Genomic DNA, 16,092 nt, shown 5'->3' with positions numbered 1-16,092 from the left:
ACAGTCCCAACTGTGTTTGTATGTGTAGTCACAGCATTTAGCAGCTTGTCTGTTTTCATCACCCAACTGAGACCAGGACCACATTGCTGCGCTGAGTCTGACTGTATTCTGACTGTCTAACAGCTTAAATGATGTTTTTACTGGAGCCCCTGCCAGTGAAGACCCTCCAGGCCGTTTAACATCATATAGATTCTAACTCCAGTCATCCAGTCCTAATTGAACTGTGTGAATAGTGTCTGATGAATATGGAAAACATGCCACTGTTCACTGCCATAACACTATTTAACCCCATTTGGATACAGACACCTTTCTGAAAACTGAGGAATTCTGTCTCCAGTTCCTCTGTTTAGTCTGGATGTTGTGATGTGCTGCAGGGCATCACTGATCGGGGTGAATCTCCGCCGCATCATCAAACTGCATGAACATGTTGTTGTTTATTGACCTGCTTAGTCAGCAAGTCAAATGAATAATTTCAGTGTTCCACACTTCAGCATGTGTCTATTAAGGTAACGTTAGGCAGGATAATAGGTAACTGGGACATTATTTTCCGAAACTCCAATAGGGTTTTTATTTAAATGTAAATAAGTAGCTGCGGTCATTTCTAAAGTAATGTTGATGGATGTGCTTTAAGAGCCAGTAAACCGTTCTGTTGAGATCAGAGCATTTTTAAAGTCTCCTTAGGCTACAACCACATCACCTGGTGTGACGTCACACATATTCCCAACTTGGAAGCTCTGTACAGTTTCAGGTATTCCTTAAGAGAACAGCCCTGATCCAGCTCATTAGCTGATTATGGAGCCCTTCATTAGCTGGATCAGGAGCTCTGGGGAGCTGGATTAAGAGACACAGCCTTCTACAAATGAACCTCTGCACGGTCGTGTTTACAGCATCACTCCTTCCTGCCGTGCTGCTTGTCTGGTTGCTGCCGTTTCCGTTAGCCAGCTGCACCAGACTCAACAGCAGCAATGTATTTATTCCCTTTATACCTAAACATGGAGACAAACAACAGATCATCATTTACACTAGAGAAACACAAAGAACACGAGAACAATCAGCTGATGGTGGCTTCTTGTCCAGATGTTCCAGTCCACCTTAAATGATGCACATTTACACAGGCATCAGAATGTAACTGTGGTGTCATTTAAGGTGGAACGGAAAATTTGAAGGAGAAGCTGGTGAAGAAGAACCCAACTTCAGCTTCATGTTTGCACTATTACACGTTCACAGACTGCCCCAGAATCTAAACTACAGCCATATATTATTGAGCCAACTACTATTTGTAGATTATTTTGTAAAGAGTCCAAAAAGTAAAGTAAGCTAGCTAGCATTGTCTTTAAGGGTATTAGCATTTATGCTAACCTCTACAGATGTTTATTACTCATATTTTGACTTTGGCCCAATCAGAAATATAAAGTTACACTTATATGTGGCAGCCCATTATGGTGTACCAGACTACACCACCCCTGGTTTATACCGGTAGACCCATAAATATTTGGACAGTGACACAATCTTCATGATTTGGGGTCTGCATGCCACCACATTGGATTTGAAATGAAACAAGAAGCAACTGAAGTTTAGATTTTTAGGTTTAATTCAAGGGGTTGCACAAAAATATCCTATGAAACGTTTAGGAATTGTAGCCATTTATCTGCAAAGTAATTTCTCAAAAGTAATTGGACAAATTTACTTTACTATTTTTAATACTTTGGTCGAATGGGTTGAGATCTGGTGATTGACTCAGCCGTTGCAGAATATTCCACTTCTTCGCCTTAAAAAACTCCTGGGCTTCTTTCACAGTAAGTTTTGGCTCATTGTCCATCTGCACTGTGAAGCGACGTCTAATCAACCTTGCTGCATTTGGTTAAGTCTGAGCAGAAAGTTTATCCCTGTAGACATCAGAATTCATCCGGCTGCTTCTGTCTTCTGACACATCATCAGTAAACACTGGTGACCCAGTGCCATTGGAAGCCATGCATGTCCATGCCATCACACTGCTTCCACCATGTTTTACAGACGATGTGGTGTGCTTTGGATCATAAGCCGTTCCAGCCTTCTCCATACTTTCTTCTTCCCATCATTCTGGTAGAGATGGATCTTAGTTTCATCTGTCCAAAGAAGGCTGTTCCAGAAGTTCCAGGTTTCTTTAGACGTTTTCTGGTAAAGTCTAATCTGGCCTTTCTATTTTTGAGGCTGATTAGTGGTTTGCACCTTGTGGTGAACCCTCTGCTTCCAAATGCAAATGCCTGGAATCAACTCCAGACCTTTTACTTGCCTAAGTGAGGATGGATTAATGAAGTAACAGCCCATGCAGTCCACAAAATAGCTTTTGAGATAGTTGTCCAATTACCTTTGGACCCTGAAAAAGAGGCAGCTACATATTAAAGAGCTGTAATTCCTAAACCCTTCCTCCAGTTAGGATGTGAATACCCTCAAATTAAAACTGAGCGTCTGCACTTTAATCTTATGTTGATTATACAACTGTATCTTGAATATGTTTTGGTAAACGGCTAAAATACCAAAACTTGTCACTGTGCAAATATTTCTGGGCTTAACTGTACTTAGAGTAAAGGGGGACAATGACGGAAGATCATTTTCTCAATGACGCGTGAATCGATTTAACGAAAAAGAAAAAGGAAAAAAACACCAATCCAGCAACACCTGCTAATCAACACCTGCAACACCTTTAGGGGGCAGTCGTGGGCTGGAGGTTAGGGCTCTGGCCTTGTGACCGGAAGGTTGCTGGTTCGATCCCCAGGGCCGACAGTCCATGACTGAGGTGTCCTTGAGCAAGACACCTAACCCCCAACTGCTCCCCGGGCTGCCCACCGCTCTGGGCAAGTGTGCTCACTGCCCCCTAGTGTGCGTGTTCACTAGTGTGTTTGTGGTGTTTCACTTCATGGATGGGTTAAATGCAGAGGTGGAATTTCCCCGGTTGTGGGATCAAAAAAGTATCACTTAATCACTCCAAGCTCACTGCACTGCAAACTTCTACCATTCAAGTGAACACTGCAGTCCATCCCCAAACATTCCTCCCAAACTCCCTGGACTAGACTTAACCCCACGCAGACTGGACTATAACTAAAGGAAAAATAATAGTAGTGTGGCCGTAACTCACCATTTAGGGCAATTTGACTACGCCACTCCCTGATTAGTGAGGGGACCCCAAATACAGAATTAGACCCAACAATATACCCCACAATCCAAACTTTACTCTTACTTTAGTGATCCCACACAGTATCAAACTAAAGGACACAGTTCCATTGAGTATGATGCAAATGAAGAATCAACCCATCAAAGGAGACAGACCGTTCTGTGAGTTTATTTTAGTAGTTCCACATTCAAGGTAAAAGGTTAAAAATTTGAACAACAATACTTCCTCACCATAAAAAGCTATTTCCAATCAATAGTAAGATTACTGCTAAACAATCTTCAAGTAGGAGGAAAGGTCGCAGTGGGTACAATCTCCAGCAACCACAAAATCCTCTCAGTATGACCAGATCACCCCAACTTCACTCACATAGTAACCAAAATAAGTCAAGACATCTGCAAAAAAAAAACAAACAAAAGTTTCAGAAAAATGAATTATACACACAAAACAAAAAAAAGAAACCCCACATCAAAATTAAAAAAAAAAAAAAAAACACTACTGAGGTGAATTTGAATTACACAGATATATCACACTAAGGCCACCCTCTCAGAGAAGAAGGGGGGAGCAACCTAACTAGTATTTAGCTTGGCTACTGGCGTTGATCTTAGGCCCCTCACCCCTTAACAGGGCTTTCCACTTGTAGTAGGAAGTAATACATAAGGTCACACTGGGTTATATAAACTACAGCGTTAAGATCAGGTTGTACCACTATAGCATCCTAGAGCAGTATAGAAGGCAATATAGCCGAGAGTATAGCTAAAAGATCAGGAATTAAGGGCCTAAAACGAATTTAACGGGCCCTATAAAAACCAGTATAGAACAGTGGCTATCATCACTAGCTCCGCCGCCCGGCCCCCCTTATTGCGTTCCACCAGCTCTTAAACGCCCTCCGGACTCAATTCTACTGCCGGCACTCATCCCCGCTATACCACGGTCACAGAAGCCTATTTACCAACCACTCGCTTAAACTGCAAAGCAGGGCTATAATTCTCCAAATTAGCCCATTAAACGCGCTACTTGTTGCCGCCTGCGTCCAACCAAAACCCAACGACACCAAACGATATTTTAGCGGACTCTCGCGGGACTGAAATAGCCCGCCAAGATGGCCGCCCCCACAACCTAGCTTCAACATAAAAGTGCCCCCATACTAGAACTGTGCCTTTCCTGAAGGAAACGCAGGATAGTTGCGCAGCGGATACTATGGAAGTCGATACAAGGAACGAGGGATGAAATAAATACATATGGAAGAGTGCGGATGGCTGTTAGTTAAAGTCATGCATGGAACGGTTTATAGTGTTGCAACCAAAGTATTTCAAACTACAAAAGGTGACCTGTGTTTTTGATGCCTGTTTACTTGGAGCTTGGATCAGACTTTTGGCTGTACATGCAAATTAATCATTACAATAAATTTAGGATTATGTGTTTGTGGAGTGATTTAATTCTTAATCCCACTACTTTTGGAAAAAACATTACATGTACGCAACTATAATAATAAATCGGATAACAGTGTAGTTGTGCATTGCTTTAGTTATATAATAACTAAATAATAACTATAATAACCAAAACAATGCACCCACTCTGGCCAGTGGCTCACAACACACTAAATTTAATTTAAATCTCAATTAAAACTCATAAAAACTGAATAATTAAAGTGCTAAGAGAGCAGCAGCTGGCCCAGGGTGTACGCTGTAGTCAGTCTGGGGTACTAAGGCCAGCGCTGTAAACTGGACGCTACAGTTGGTGCTGACTTTGCTGATTCTCCAGGCTACTTGGATCAACGTAGTCGAGACTGAACCCGCAGTTCCAACAACACGGAACGCCGGCACCAAGACACCCATCGACTTAGCCTAGCAGCAATGAACCAAAACCTGCCACCAGGACCCAAAGGTGTTTGTATATATGCCTGCTCCCATCCTAATTACTGACGCAGCCCACATAGAAAAACACAAACAGAAGGTGCTCCACTACACAGGCTCCATATGCATTAACATCCAGTGCATTAACAGGTAGTTTATCAGGGGAGAAAACAGGGATAAAAAAACAGGAATTGTGGAAAAATACATCAGATTCCACAAATAAATAAATAAATACACAGTGCAGATTCTGCATTAATTAGAAATGAAACCTCATTAAGAGCTCATGTTTAATTTAATAACGATAAAGGAGGCTATTATTATCTGTGTGAACTCCAAATCGGCTGTGTCCCAATACGAATAAGCCTCCTGAGTGAATCCGTCAGCAGCTGATCTACAGTCCGGCTGGTTTCTATGGAGCATCAACATGGATCATTTCAGCTGACAGACACTGCACTGGACGTTTAGCTCCAACACGCTTCACTTTAATTAAGATGTTTTAAAGGCGTCATTAAAATGGAAACGACTACAAATAAACAGACTTTAGCCGGTATTGATCATCTTGGTACACGATGGATCGACTGAGGTATTTGGTTGATTATTGATTATTTCATTTATTTTTATCTGTCAGCACTGCTGATGGAATTGAATTAATCCATGCAGTGGTGCAACATCTGCATTTTACATTATTTGAAATCTCCAGTTACTCTTTTGTCTCACAGTGCTGTGAAAAATTATTTGCCCCTCACTCGATTTCTTCTATTTTTGTTCATTTGTCTCATTTAAATGTTTCAGATAATCCAACTAGTTTTAATAAAGATAAAGACACACAAATAAACACAAAATGCAGCTGCCATGTTCAAATGGGAGCTCCTCAGCCTGCAGGTTGGGGTTTAGATCATCTGTCAGTCCAGGTTTCAGTTGTTTGATATGATTACAGAGTTGATTTCTATAGAGACAGTGAGACCATCACCATACAGAAAGACTGAGCTCCATCAATATATATTAAGAATCCTAAGAAATAATAAATAATGATAAAGTAACAGTGAGTAATAAATAATGATAAAGTAACAGTGAGTAATAAATAATGATAAAGTAACAGTAAATAATAAATAATGATAAAATAATCAATAATAAATAATGATAAAGTTTGTGGATGTGATCTGGATACTAAGTATTATGTGTAGGGGCTCAGACTGGCCACCGGCCGCCGGATATCAGCAGAGGGCAACAACAGCGAGGCGCCACAAGCACAGGGAACTCCGATTCCCACAAGCCCTCAGGCTGATTAGGCCCAACCTGGCACACCTGTGGACTCCTCTACTTAAGGCCGTGGCAAACAGCAGCCCTTTGTCCCACCTTTGTAGAGGAGTGACCAGAATGGTACTTAGCCCAGGTGAGTGTTTAAACAAAAAGAAAAAATAAGAAAAGAACACAAAAAGAAAGAGGGCTGGAAAAACAAGAGAAACTGCCCCAAAACTACTTAAAAGCCCCAAAAGAAGGCTTCAATAAGAAACAGCTCCAAGCCATAAAAAGTGTTTGTTCCTCAAAGATCAAAGAAGTGAAACCTAAAGCTGATCTTCCTCTCATAATTACAGAGGAAGTGTTTTTAGTTTTCAGATTATCTTTTATTTTACTTTTCTATCTCCGCCTTTGTTTGAGCTGCTTTCAGTGTAGACAGTGTCCTGAAGTTCAGTCGCTACAAACCAAACCCTGTTTTTATAAAGCAGCATTAAGTCAGGTATAGAAAACATCCCCCTCACAACAGCCTCAGTCCTACACAGCAGGAACCAACACTGAGCTTTATCTACTTCATCTACTGTCACAATAATTACTGAGTCTGTCTACAGAAAAACTCTGAATACGTCACTCAAACACAAACTCCTCGCCGACTGATCATATGTAGGTCATGCAGAGCGCAGTTTAAACACAATGAATATCAAGTGATATCTGAATAACCCTCAAAGTGTTACGAGCACTGTAATAATCACAGTATTAGTGCTTCAGGACACGGCACTGATTTCTGTACCAAATCCTCACAAACCAAACCCTGTTCTTATAAAGCCGCCTGGAGTCACCTGTACAAAAACATCCCCCTCACAACAGCCTCAGTCCTACACAGCAGGACTCAATACTGAGCTTTATCTAATTAGGAACAGACTTCAAAGGGTCAAATATTTATTTACCGGGATGTCGGTCTCCAGATGGTCATGACGTGTGACGTTTTTTGAAGAAACTGTAGTTCTCGTTTGATTCACGTCTTCATTTATCTAGAGTGATAAAAGAAAAAAATCAGTGTATAGAGAACATCAACATTAGTCCTGTAGAAAATATTAAATAAAGTCTTAAATTCAACCAGGCAAAGATCAGCTAAGCTAGCAGATCACTGACTGACTACAAATAAAGTCTAACCAGTGCCACGTTCAGCTCTTATAAACCCAACCAGGTTCTCATAAACTAGACATTAGTCACATCTACTGAACAGACACAGGTGTTTTTACCATTTACTACAATTTACTCATTGTTTTTTAACTGGGATCTGAACCGTCGTTTACCAAGTGCCCAGTGAAAGTGAAAGAAAAGAACTGAATTTTTATTAATCTACTTTATAAAATCTGAGAGCTCAGTTTCCCCACAGTGTTTGAAATCTCGCTCCTCAAGAGTCTGAATCTCCTCCTGTGATCTGCGTCCTTCATACTCCAGAATAAAACTTCCTTTCTCCATATTTACTTTTGTAAATACACCGCAGCCTAAAAGACGTCAGAGAAAAGATAAATGAAATGAAAATAAGGCGACGTTTTCTCAAACAGATTCTCTGAACATTTATTCTCACCTCATTCTTAGTGTAACAGTGACAGTGCTGAACTCCTATGAAGCCTCTGAGTTAAGCTCCTCCACCTCAGTGGTGTTTATCTGATCAAACCAATTCATTTATTATTATTAGTTACAGACGGAATGAAGCTGGTGTTCATATTAAAATCTACAAGGTGTGTAAAACGTCACACGAGTAAAAGAACCAAACACTGTTTTAATGCCACTGTTGATTTTTGTAGTATAAATGTTACCGAATGTAATTAAAACATCACTTTATTAAAACGTCAGTCTAGACCTCACATATAGATCATGAACAGGTGTTACTCTAAACGCTGCCCTGGTCAATGTTTTAAATCTGCAGAGCACCTTTAGGCCTTCAGCTGTTCAGCTCAGCTTTATTTACTCGTAGAATGAGTGACCTAGTCTTAGTCCAGCTCTGCTAACTATGGAAACACCACTCCAGCGTTTCTAATTATGAGCCCACCTGTATAGTTTAAAGAAGGCAGCACAAAACACAAACACACAAGAAACATAACCTGAGCGTAGAGTCCAGCCACATTTATCAGCTCTGCACATCCAGCCGTCCAGCTGTGTGGAGTATAAACTGTGAGTGATGAGAGAAACATGCTGTTTCAGGCTTTTATCACATTCTGAAGATTCACCCAGCTTATAAACCACTATTACTGTGTCTAAATGGCTGCTAACATTAGCTGTTAGCTCATCTCAGGTCACCGTCTCAGGACGCCGCCGATCCGCTGCAGGACACACACTCACACACACGCAGGTTTTTAAGTCTTATGGGGACATTCCGTATCAAACCAGTTAGAACGTGTTTACAGGGACCACCTTTCCCTTTGCTCTAAAGAGAAGCTGGAAATGTTTAAACATATCACTTCAGATTCTTCTAGACCAACTTAAACTCTGGACACATCAACCTGACCTGACGCTCGTATTTAGGGACATGTTGAAAATTTCCCGCCTGCAGTAAGAATGTGGTTCATAAGGTCGTACCTGCTCCACCAGGACGCTGATTTAACAGTACAGGAATGAGGTCATTACGCTGTGTTAGAAGGACAAAGATGGTTTACTGGCACTTTATACACCAACACAGACATGACTGTGTGGTACGATGCCAGGATGTGCTGATTAAGCAGAACACTGTATTGGGCTTCATTCAAAGCAGTAAAGGCTGAAACACATCTGTCTCAGCAACGTTCCAGAAACAGGAATAAAATCCAGAACGTGGTTCCAACCGTGATCTGACTGGCTGCATCAGACGCTGTTCTTGTGGTTGTAGTTGGTCTTTCTCATTTGCTCTCTGTAAATATATGATCATGAGGATCAATGTGGAAGTTTCAGAAAAAGACTAGAAATGAAAACATCAGTTAATCTTGTTTTCATTCACAGTGAATGTTCATCTTTAAATTCCCTGCATCTCCATATTAAAGCTCCTTATAGCAGATAAACCGTGGAAACCGTTTAAAATGAGCACATCAGCCTGTCCTCACACATTACACTGACCGGACACTTCATTAAGTCCACCTGCTTGTTTCTACACTCACTGTCCACTTTATCAGCTCCACTGACCAGATAGTTTCTCTCTGTAGTTCTACAGTTACAGACTGCAGTCCATCTGTTCCTCTGATACTTTGTTACCCTGAGTGCAGAAAGTAGGAGGTGGACTGAATGAAGTGGCTGCCCAGTGTCCAGCTAAATGAGAGAGTAATATCATTCATACTGAAAACCTTTCCACTGTAATGAAACTCAGACATGACCACTTTCAGGGCATCAGGACACGTTTTCTGTCTCCTTTCAGGTTCATGTTCAGTTCTTAGTTTCCTCTGTGATCCAGAAGAAAACCTCCCTTATCAGAATGGACACGGCTGAATACGCCACAGCCTATGAGAGAAAACCGAGAACATGCTGACCACATCAGACCACATTAACCTCAAACACATCAATAAACACAGCCAGTTAAATATGAATATTAAACAACCATTGCACCCCCCAAATTGTCTTTGCCCCCCCCCCAAGCACAATGCAAGCAACGGCTATTTTTAAAATGATCTCTGAACCAATCACAAAAATGCATTTTGCTTTACAGCGTGAAGATATTTCCTTGCTTATTCCTGATTGGCTCTTTGAGTCATATAAAAATGGGCAGACTGCCCCAAACAGTTCAGTTGGGCAGTGTATGTTCTGTTAGTGTGAGCGAGAGGCAGGTATACTGGTAAACACTCTTCTGAGTTTAAACTGACGTCGTCATGGTAATATTTGCTTAACTGTGGTTTTTCGTTGCTTTAATGTTACTTTCCTCTTACACAGGTGTTGCTTAAAGTATTTTATTAGCCGTTAGCGGTTAGGCTAACTTGGTTCTCCTAGCACAGGTTTAAGTTTATTGATGTCTTTCTGTGCATTTTTCATTTAATAAATATAAACTGTAGAAACACTTACAATGCATCGTTTTTTGATCTAAAAACAATCAACTGACCGTGTGAGTGTCACACCCGAGGGCTCCTCCACACCATGTCAAACACCACCAGCGTTAGCTGACTGTGCTCTTCCCCCGCGCGAGCCGTCGCGGCTCATGGTTTAAACGCTTCCTCGCCATCACAGCCAGTATTAAATGCTTTTCAGAGCGAACTTTTGGCCACACAGCACGGGCTTTTAATCCGAGCTGGTATCGGTCCAGGCCATGGCTTGAGTGTTCTGTAAGAAGTGACGCATGCTTTTGCTTTCCGTGTCGAATATTTGAGGGTAAAATGAGAGAGATTTAGCATTCACAAAGCACGGCTATACAAACTGGAAAGCGGCACTTGACAATGATAAAGGCTTTCAGAAGCACGCATCCAGTCAGAGTCATGTACGAGCTTGGCTTTGTGGGCAGAAAAGAAACAGAGAGAGTCAAGAGGTGACACCATCACTGGTCTATTGGGTCCAACCCAGACAGAGAAAAACCGCTACTATGTTCGAAGCATAGCGGATGTGGTTCGGTTTTTGGCTGTAAATGAACGGCCTTTTTGTGGTACCCAGGAGTCGAGTCAAAATGACGACATATCAGCTGGACTTTTCATCAAGCTTTTTGAATATACTTTAACCAAAGACCCTAAATTGGCAGATATAGCAAAACATATTCCTCAGAATGCAAAATATACATGGAAAGATGAGCAAAATGAGATCATTGACACGCTAGCAAAGATGGTTTTGATTGAGATTAAACACAAATATGACAATGCAGACACAGCAGGCTTTTGTATAAAGAGTGATGGAACCCGAGACAGGTGTAATGTAGAGAACCTTTCCCTAATGATCAGGTTCATCTGTAATTCTGTTCCAGAAGAGCATCTTATTGGCTTACTTGACTTAGATCAGCTAGATGCTGAATACATAACTGATCAAATACTAAAGCATCTCTCTGATGGAGGTTACTGTTCTGATCACATCATAAGTCAGTGCTATGATGGAGCAGCTGTAATGAGTGGGTTGAAAGGTGGAGTGCAGACACTGCTTCAAAGAAAACTTGGTAGAGAAATTCCCTACATTCACTGTTATAATCACCAGCTACATCTCACAGTGGTCCATGCAATGCAAGCAGATTCACGTGCTAAATCCTTTTTTGCACTTTCTAGCACACTTCATTCATTTTTCCAGCGACATTATGTGGTTCGGCGTTATGACACCCCCCCTCTCAAAAAGCTTCTAGAGATCCGGTGGACCAGTCATTTTGATGTGACAAATTGCTTAGTGCAGAATGAAGAGGTCATTTTTAAAGTTCTGTCTGATGTGTCTGAAGATTCTGATGCACCTGTTGATTTATGCACAGAGGCATCAGGGCTCTTAGTGCAGATGAGAAAACATCATTTCTTTGAAATTGGAAAGTTCCTTTTAAAAGTTCTTGCCATTTTGAAGCCGCCAATTCAATCTTGCAAGCCAATTCTGTAGACCTGTGTAAGGCTGGGGAGGTCATCTGTGCATCTCTGAGTGCTTTAAAAGATCTACGTACTGATGAATCCCTGAATGATCTGGCTATGTCAGAGAGTCCACCTTCAAAGCGGAAAAGGACTATGAACACACAGTTGACTGACAGCGTGGTGCTTTCCAGTGTAGGGCACAGACCTGGTGACTCATGTCATACACCAAATCAATCTTTGAGGAGGTCGCTTCTGGAAATTTTAGACAGAGCCATTGATGAAATGAAGAACAGATTTTGTAGAAGAAATCTGGATTTGATGACAGCTGTTAATGGTCTCCTCCCTCACGATGGCTCTTTTCTTGATCTGGCCATATTAGAGCCCCTACAGCAACTTTAGGCTCAGCTAAAGGTTTTAGATAACTGTATCCACACTGTGCATATAGAGATTTCATTTTTTGTATATAGTTTGTTTGGTTACGTTATTTTTAACTTGGCATTATTTTTACATGACCTTCTCGTTGCAAGGCAGGAGTGTTACAGCCACAATATATAGGTTTATAGTTGTGTTCAATGAAAATATGATTACTGTTGTTCATTTGCACTTATAGTCTTTACATAATTTGTTATACTGTGCATAAATACTGCATTGTACCAGTACGTTTCATAACATCAATAAAAACTTCAGTACTTTACCAGATTTTTTACCATTAAAGTGCAGTAGATAAGAATTTTCCTTATTTTATGTACTTTCATATTTTTTTCTTTTTCAAAATAGAAATGTGACGAATACCCCCCCCCCCTTTTTTTTATAGAATTTGTATTCTTTTGTTTTCTTTATATTTTAATTTCCCAATAATCTAAATATTCTCACTCATTCCTATTTCCACGTTTGAGTATTCTCAGTGTGTGTGTAGGTACATTTGTCAGCTTTGACTTAAATTTGTATTAAAGCCTTTCAAGAAATAGAGTTGTTCTATTAGTAATGGCAATTTAATTAAGGGGGCGTATTAAAATGAAATACAATTAGATCATCTTTTTTCTCCTTTTACATAATCAACATGTATTTTTTAATCATTGGGGTTTAAGTTTTTATTTCTTTACCTCATACATCACTTTAAGCCAGTATCAATAGCTTGGCTGTCATCATTCATGCACAAATCAAGCCTTGAATATATTTCAGGCTTCAAAAACATGACAATCAACATGCCCCCTCATTAGGTTTTACTGCCCCCCCAAGCAAAGCAGTCCAGAACCGGGGCTGTGAGAGGTCCTTACAAAACTACACAAACCAACACCCGCGCTCTTACACTCACACACACACACATATACACACACACACACTCCAACAGACGCACGCTCTCTCTCTCGCGCGCGCGCACGCGATCACACACACATTCTCTCGCGCGCGCACGCGAACACACACTTTCCCTCGCGAACACACACACACACATTCTCTCGCGCACGCGAACACACACTCACACACACTCACACAGACGCACACTCTCTCTCTCTCGCGCGCGCACGCGATCACACACTCTCCCTCGCGAACACACACACACTCTCTCGCGCGCACGCGAACACACACACATTCTCATTTTCTCGCGCGCGCGAACACACACTCACTCTCATTCTCTCGCGCGCGAACACACACTCACTCTCATTCTCTCGCGCGCGCGAACACACACTCACACTCACACTCACACTCTCTCTCTCTCTCTCTCTCTCTCCCTGTCTCTCTCACTCTCTCTCTCTCTCTCTCTCTCTCTCTCTCTCTCTCTCTCTCTCTCTCTCTCTCTCTCTCTCTAATGTCTCTTCCTGTGTGCAGATTCCTGTGACTTCACTCTGGATCCAAACACAGTGAACAGTCGTCTCTCTCTGTCTGACGGGAACAGGAAGGTGAAGAATGTGATAGTTCCCCACTTCTATCCTGATCATCCAGAGAGATTTGATTACTGTTGTCAGGTTCTGTGTAGAGAGAGTCTGACTGGACGCTGTTACTGGGAGGCTCAGTGGAGCGGAGGTGTTTATATAGCAGTAACATATAAATCAATCAGGAGGAAAGGAGGCAGTGGTGACTGTGTGTTTGGACTGAATGAAAAGTCCTGGAGTCTGAGCTGCTCTAATAACAGTTACTCTGTCCGTCACAATAAGAACGAGACTAAACTCTCTGCTCGACCGTCCAGTAAGAGAGTAGGAGTGTATGTGGACTGTCCGGCCGGCTCTCTGTCCTTCTACAGCGTCTCTGATGATCAAACACTGACGCACCTTCACACGTTCAGCACCACATTCACTGAACCGCTCTGCGCTGGGTTTTATATTTATTACGACTCCTCAGTGTGTTTAAAATAAAATCTCCTGAGTGAAACACAAACCATAAAAATATCAGGTTTGTGGGGTTTTATGTGTAAAACAGTGTAAAGATTCATTTTTACATCATTTTTATCTTCATTCTTTATGTGGCTTATTATTATTATTATTATTATTATTATTATTGTTATTATTATTGTTATTATTATTGTTAGTAATGGTGGTAGTAGCAGTTTAATATTGCCGCTTCCTAATGTGCTGGGATTGTATTCATGGTCTCTGCCTTTGGTTCCCCCCTCCCCCTCCAGGTCACTGCTGTGCTCTGAGGTGTGTGTGTGTGTGTGTGTGTGTGTGTGTGTGTGTGTGTGTGTGTGTGTGTGTGTGTGTGGTGTTTATCGCCACTGGCCTCCGTTCAACCGTCCTTGCCTGAGCCTCGCGCGCTCCAGCATTCAGGTAAACGTGCAGGTGTGTCTGGAGCGTCGGGAGCTTCATGGCGCTGCTTGTATCTTCAGCGTGTTGTTTGGTTTGTTCCTCACCTGCTGGGGCCGACGGCGCTTGGCCAATCAGGAGGCTTCTCTGCGGCGCGTCATTCATTCCGTGAGTAAGTCGCGTCTGCTGAAGCTCTTGGCTTTGATCCAGCAGCGCTGCAGCTCCTGTTTGTTTATGGTCATCAGTGGGGCCAGTGAATGTGGTGCCGGCCGACGCGCCCGCTGTATAAGCGCTATAAGCGGCCTGTATCCGGGGATAAGCCGCCGTTTCGCCTCACGGAGCCTTGAAACTCCCGGCGCCCGCGTTTAAAGCGTCGCTGATCGTTTAGCGGTCATTAGGCCGTCGGGCACTCGCATTATTGAGCGGCGGCTGGTGTTTTAATGTTTGTTCTTTTGGCTGTTCTGTGTGATGAATGTGTTTGGGGGGACTGGGGCGCCCCCTAGTGACCGTTTTAAGAACTAACTGAACGTCAGAGCAGCTGTATGTTAGCCTATCACAGCCTAAGCTGCAGCTATCCTGTTAATCTGCTGTGGGTTGCCATCGCCTTGTGTTATCCTCTTTTTCTGGGGGATTTGGCTGCTGAGAAATACTAGTGCGCTTGTTTTGTGCACTTGGTGCATTCAGTGTAACAGCTTTGTGTAGTTCAAGCCATTTTTTGGCGGGGCCTAAGATTAAGCCCAGTAACTCTCTAGCCGAGCGGCACTGCAGCCGTTGTCTCCTGTTCTTTTCTTTTGGGTGTTGAGTTGGGTTGATTGTACTGTAGGTGCTGAGAGCTCCAGGGGGCGTGGCTTATTTTGTGTTCACTTTACTTTTGGGAGTTTGTGTATTTTGGTTTGCTTCTCTTTGCACGGGTGACTTGTGTTGAGATGTTTGGTGTTGCTGAAGGTGGTCTGCCTCCCCTGGTGAGTCTCTGCCCTACAGGCTTTTTTGTTTGTATTGTATTTTATTGAATCAGCTGGCAGCCAAAAGATTTTAATGTTAATTATATTATTTTTAATAATTGTAGTATTAATAAACTTCCTAGTTTGATCAATCTAGTATTACTTTGTTGTTGCTGTTAATATTAAATGCTTATTTTTGTAGTTGTGGTGTGTGTGTGTGTGTGTGTGTGTGTGTGTGTGTGTGTGTGTGTGTGTGTGTGTGTGTGTGTGTATCTATCTATCTATCAAGTTTGATTTAAATTTGATTTTGATTAAATAAACTTTTGTTTGGGAAATCTTAGTCTTACTGTGTCCTTCACTCAAAATTCCCTGGGTGCAATTCCCAGAGTGGCGTAGTTGGCTACACTAGTCTTATTTCATTATATAATCTTATACAACTTATAGTTCTCCGTTACATTTATAATGAAACCGTCTGTATTCGTTTCTGTGCCTTTAAGACTGATATATGTAAATGAGCTGTGTTCTGATTGGCTGTGCTGTGCCTCATTTATAAAGCAGTTCAGTCTGTGTTTCTCTGGTTTGGAGATTCAGATGGAGACGATGTTCAGAACCAGTGGAAGATCTACAATAAAGAACTGATTAAACTCCCAGAATTATGATCATTTAATAAAATAAAGTGCTGATAAA

The 16,092-nt window shown here is 41.8% G+C and overlaps 1 protein-coding gene across 1 annotated transcript in view; it reads left to right on the top strand.

The window, feature by feature from the left end:
- LOC119264774 (E3 ubiquitin-protein ligase TRIM69-like) overlaps positions 1-16,092 on the top strand; it is a 57,351-nt gene extending 41,259 nt beyond the window's left edge. Inside the window, exon 13 of the mRNA XM_037543598.1 lies at positions 13,554-16,092. Within this exon, the coding sequence (XP_037399495.1) occupies positions 13,554-14,077 (524 nt within the window). The 3' untranslated portion in view covers positions 14,078-16,092. The remainder of the gene's footprint in view (positions 1-13,553) is intronic.

Source organism: Pygocentrus nattereri, chromosome 12 (assembly GCF_015220715.1).
Source record: "Pygocentrus nattereri isolate fPygNat1 chromosome 12, fPygNat1.pri, whole genome shotgun sequence".
NCBI classification, from domain to species: Eukaryota; Metazoa; Chordata; class Actinopteri; order Characiformes; family Serrasalmidae; genus Pygocentrus; species Pygocentrus nattereri.
The sequence above is the reverse complement of the archived record's forward strand: the minus strand, read 5'-3'. Positions and strand labels throughout refer to the sequence as shown.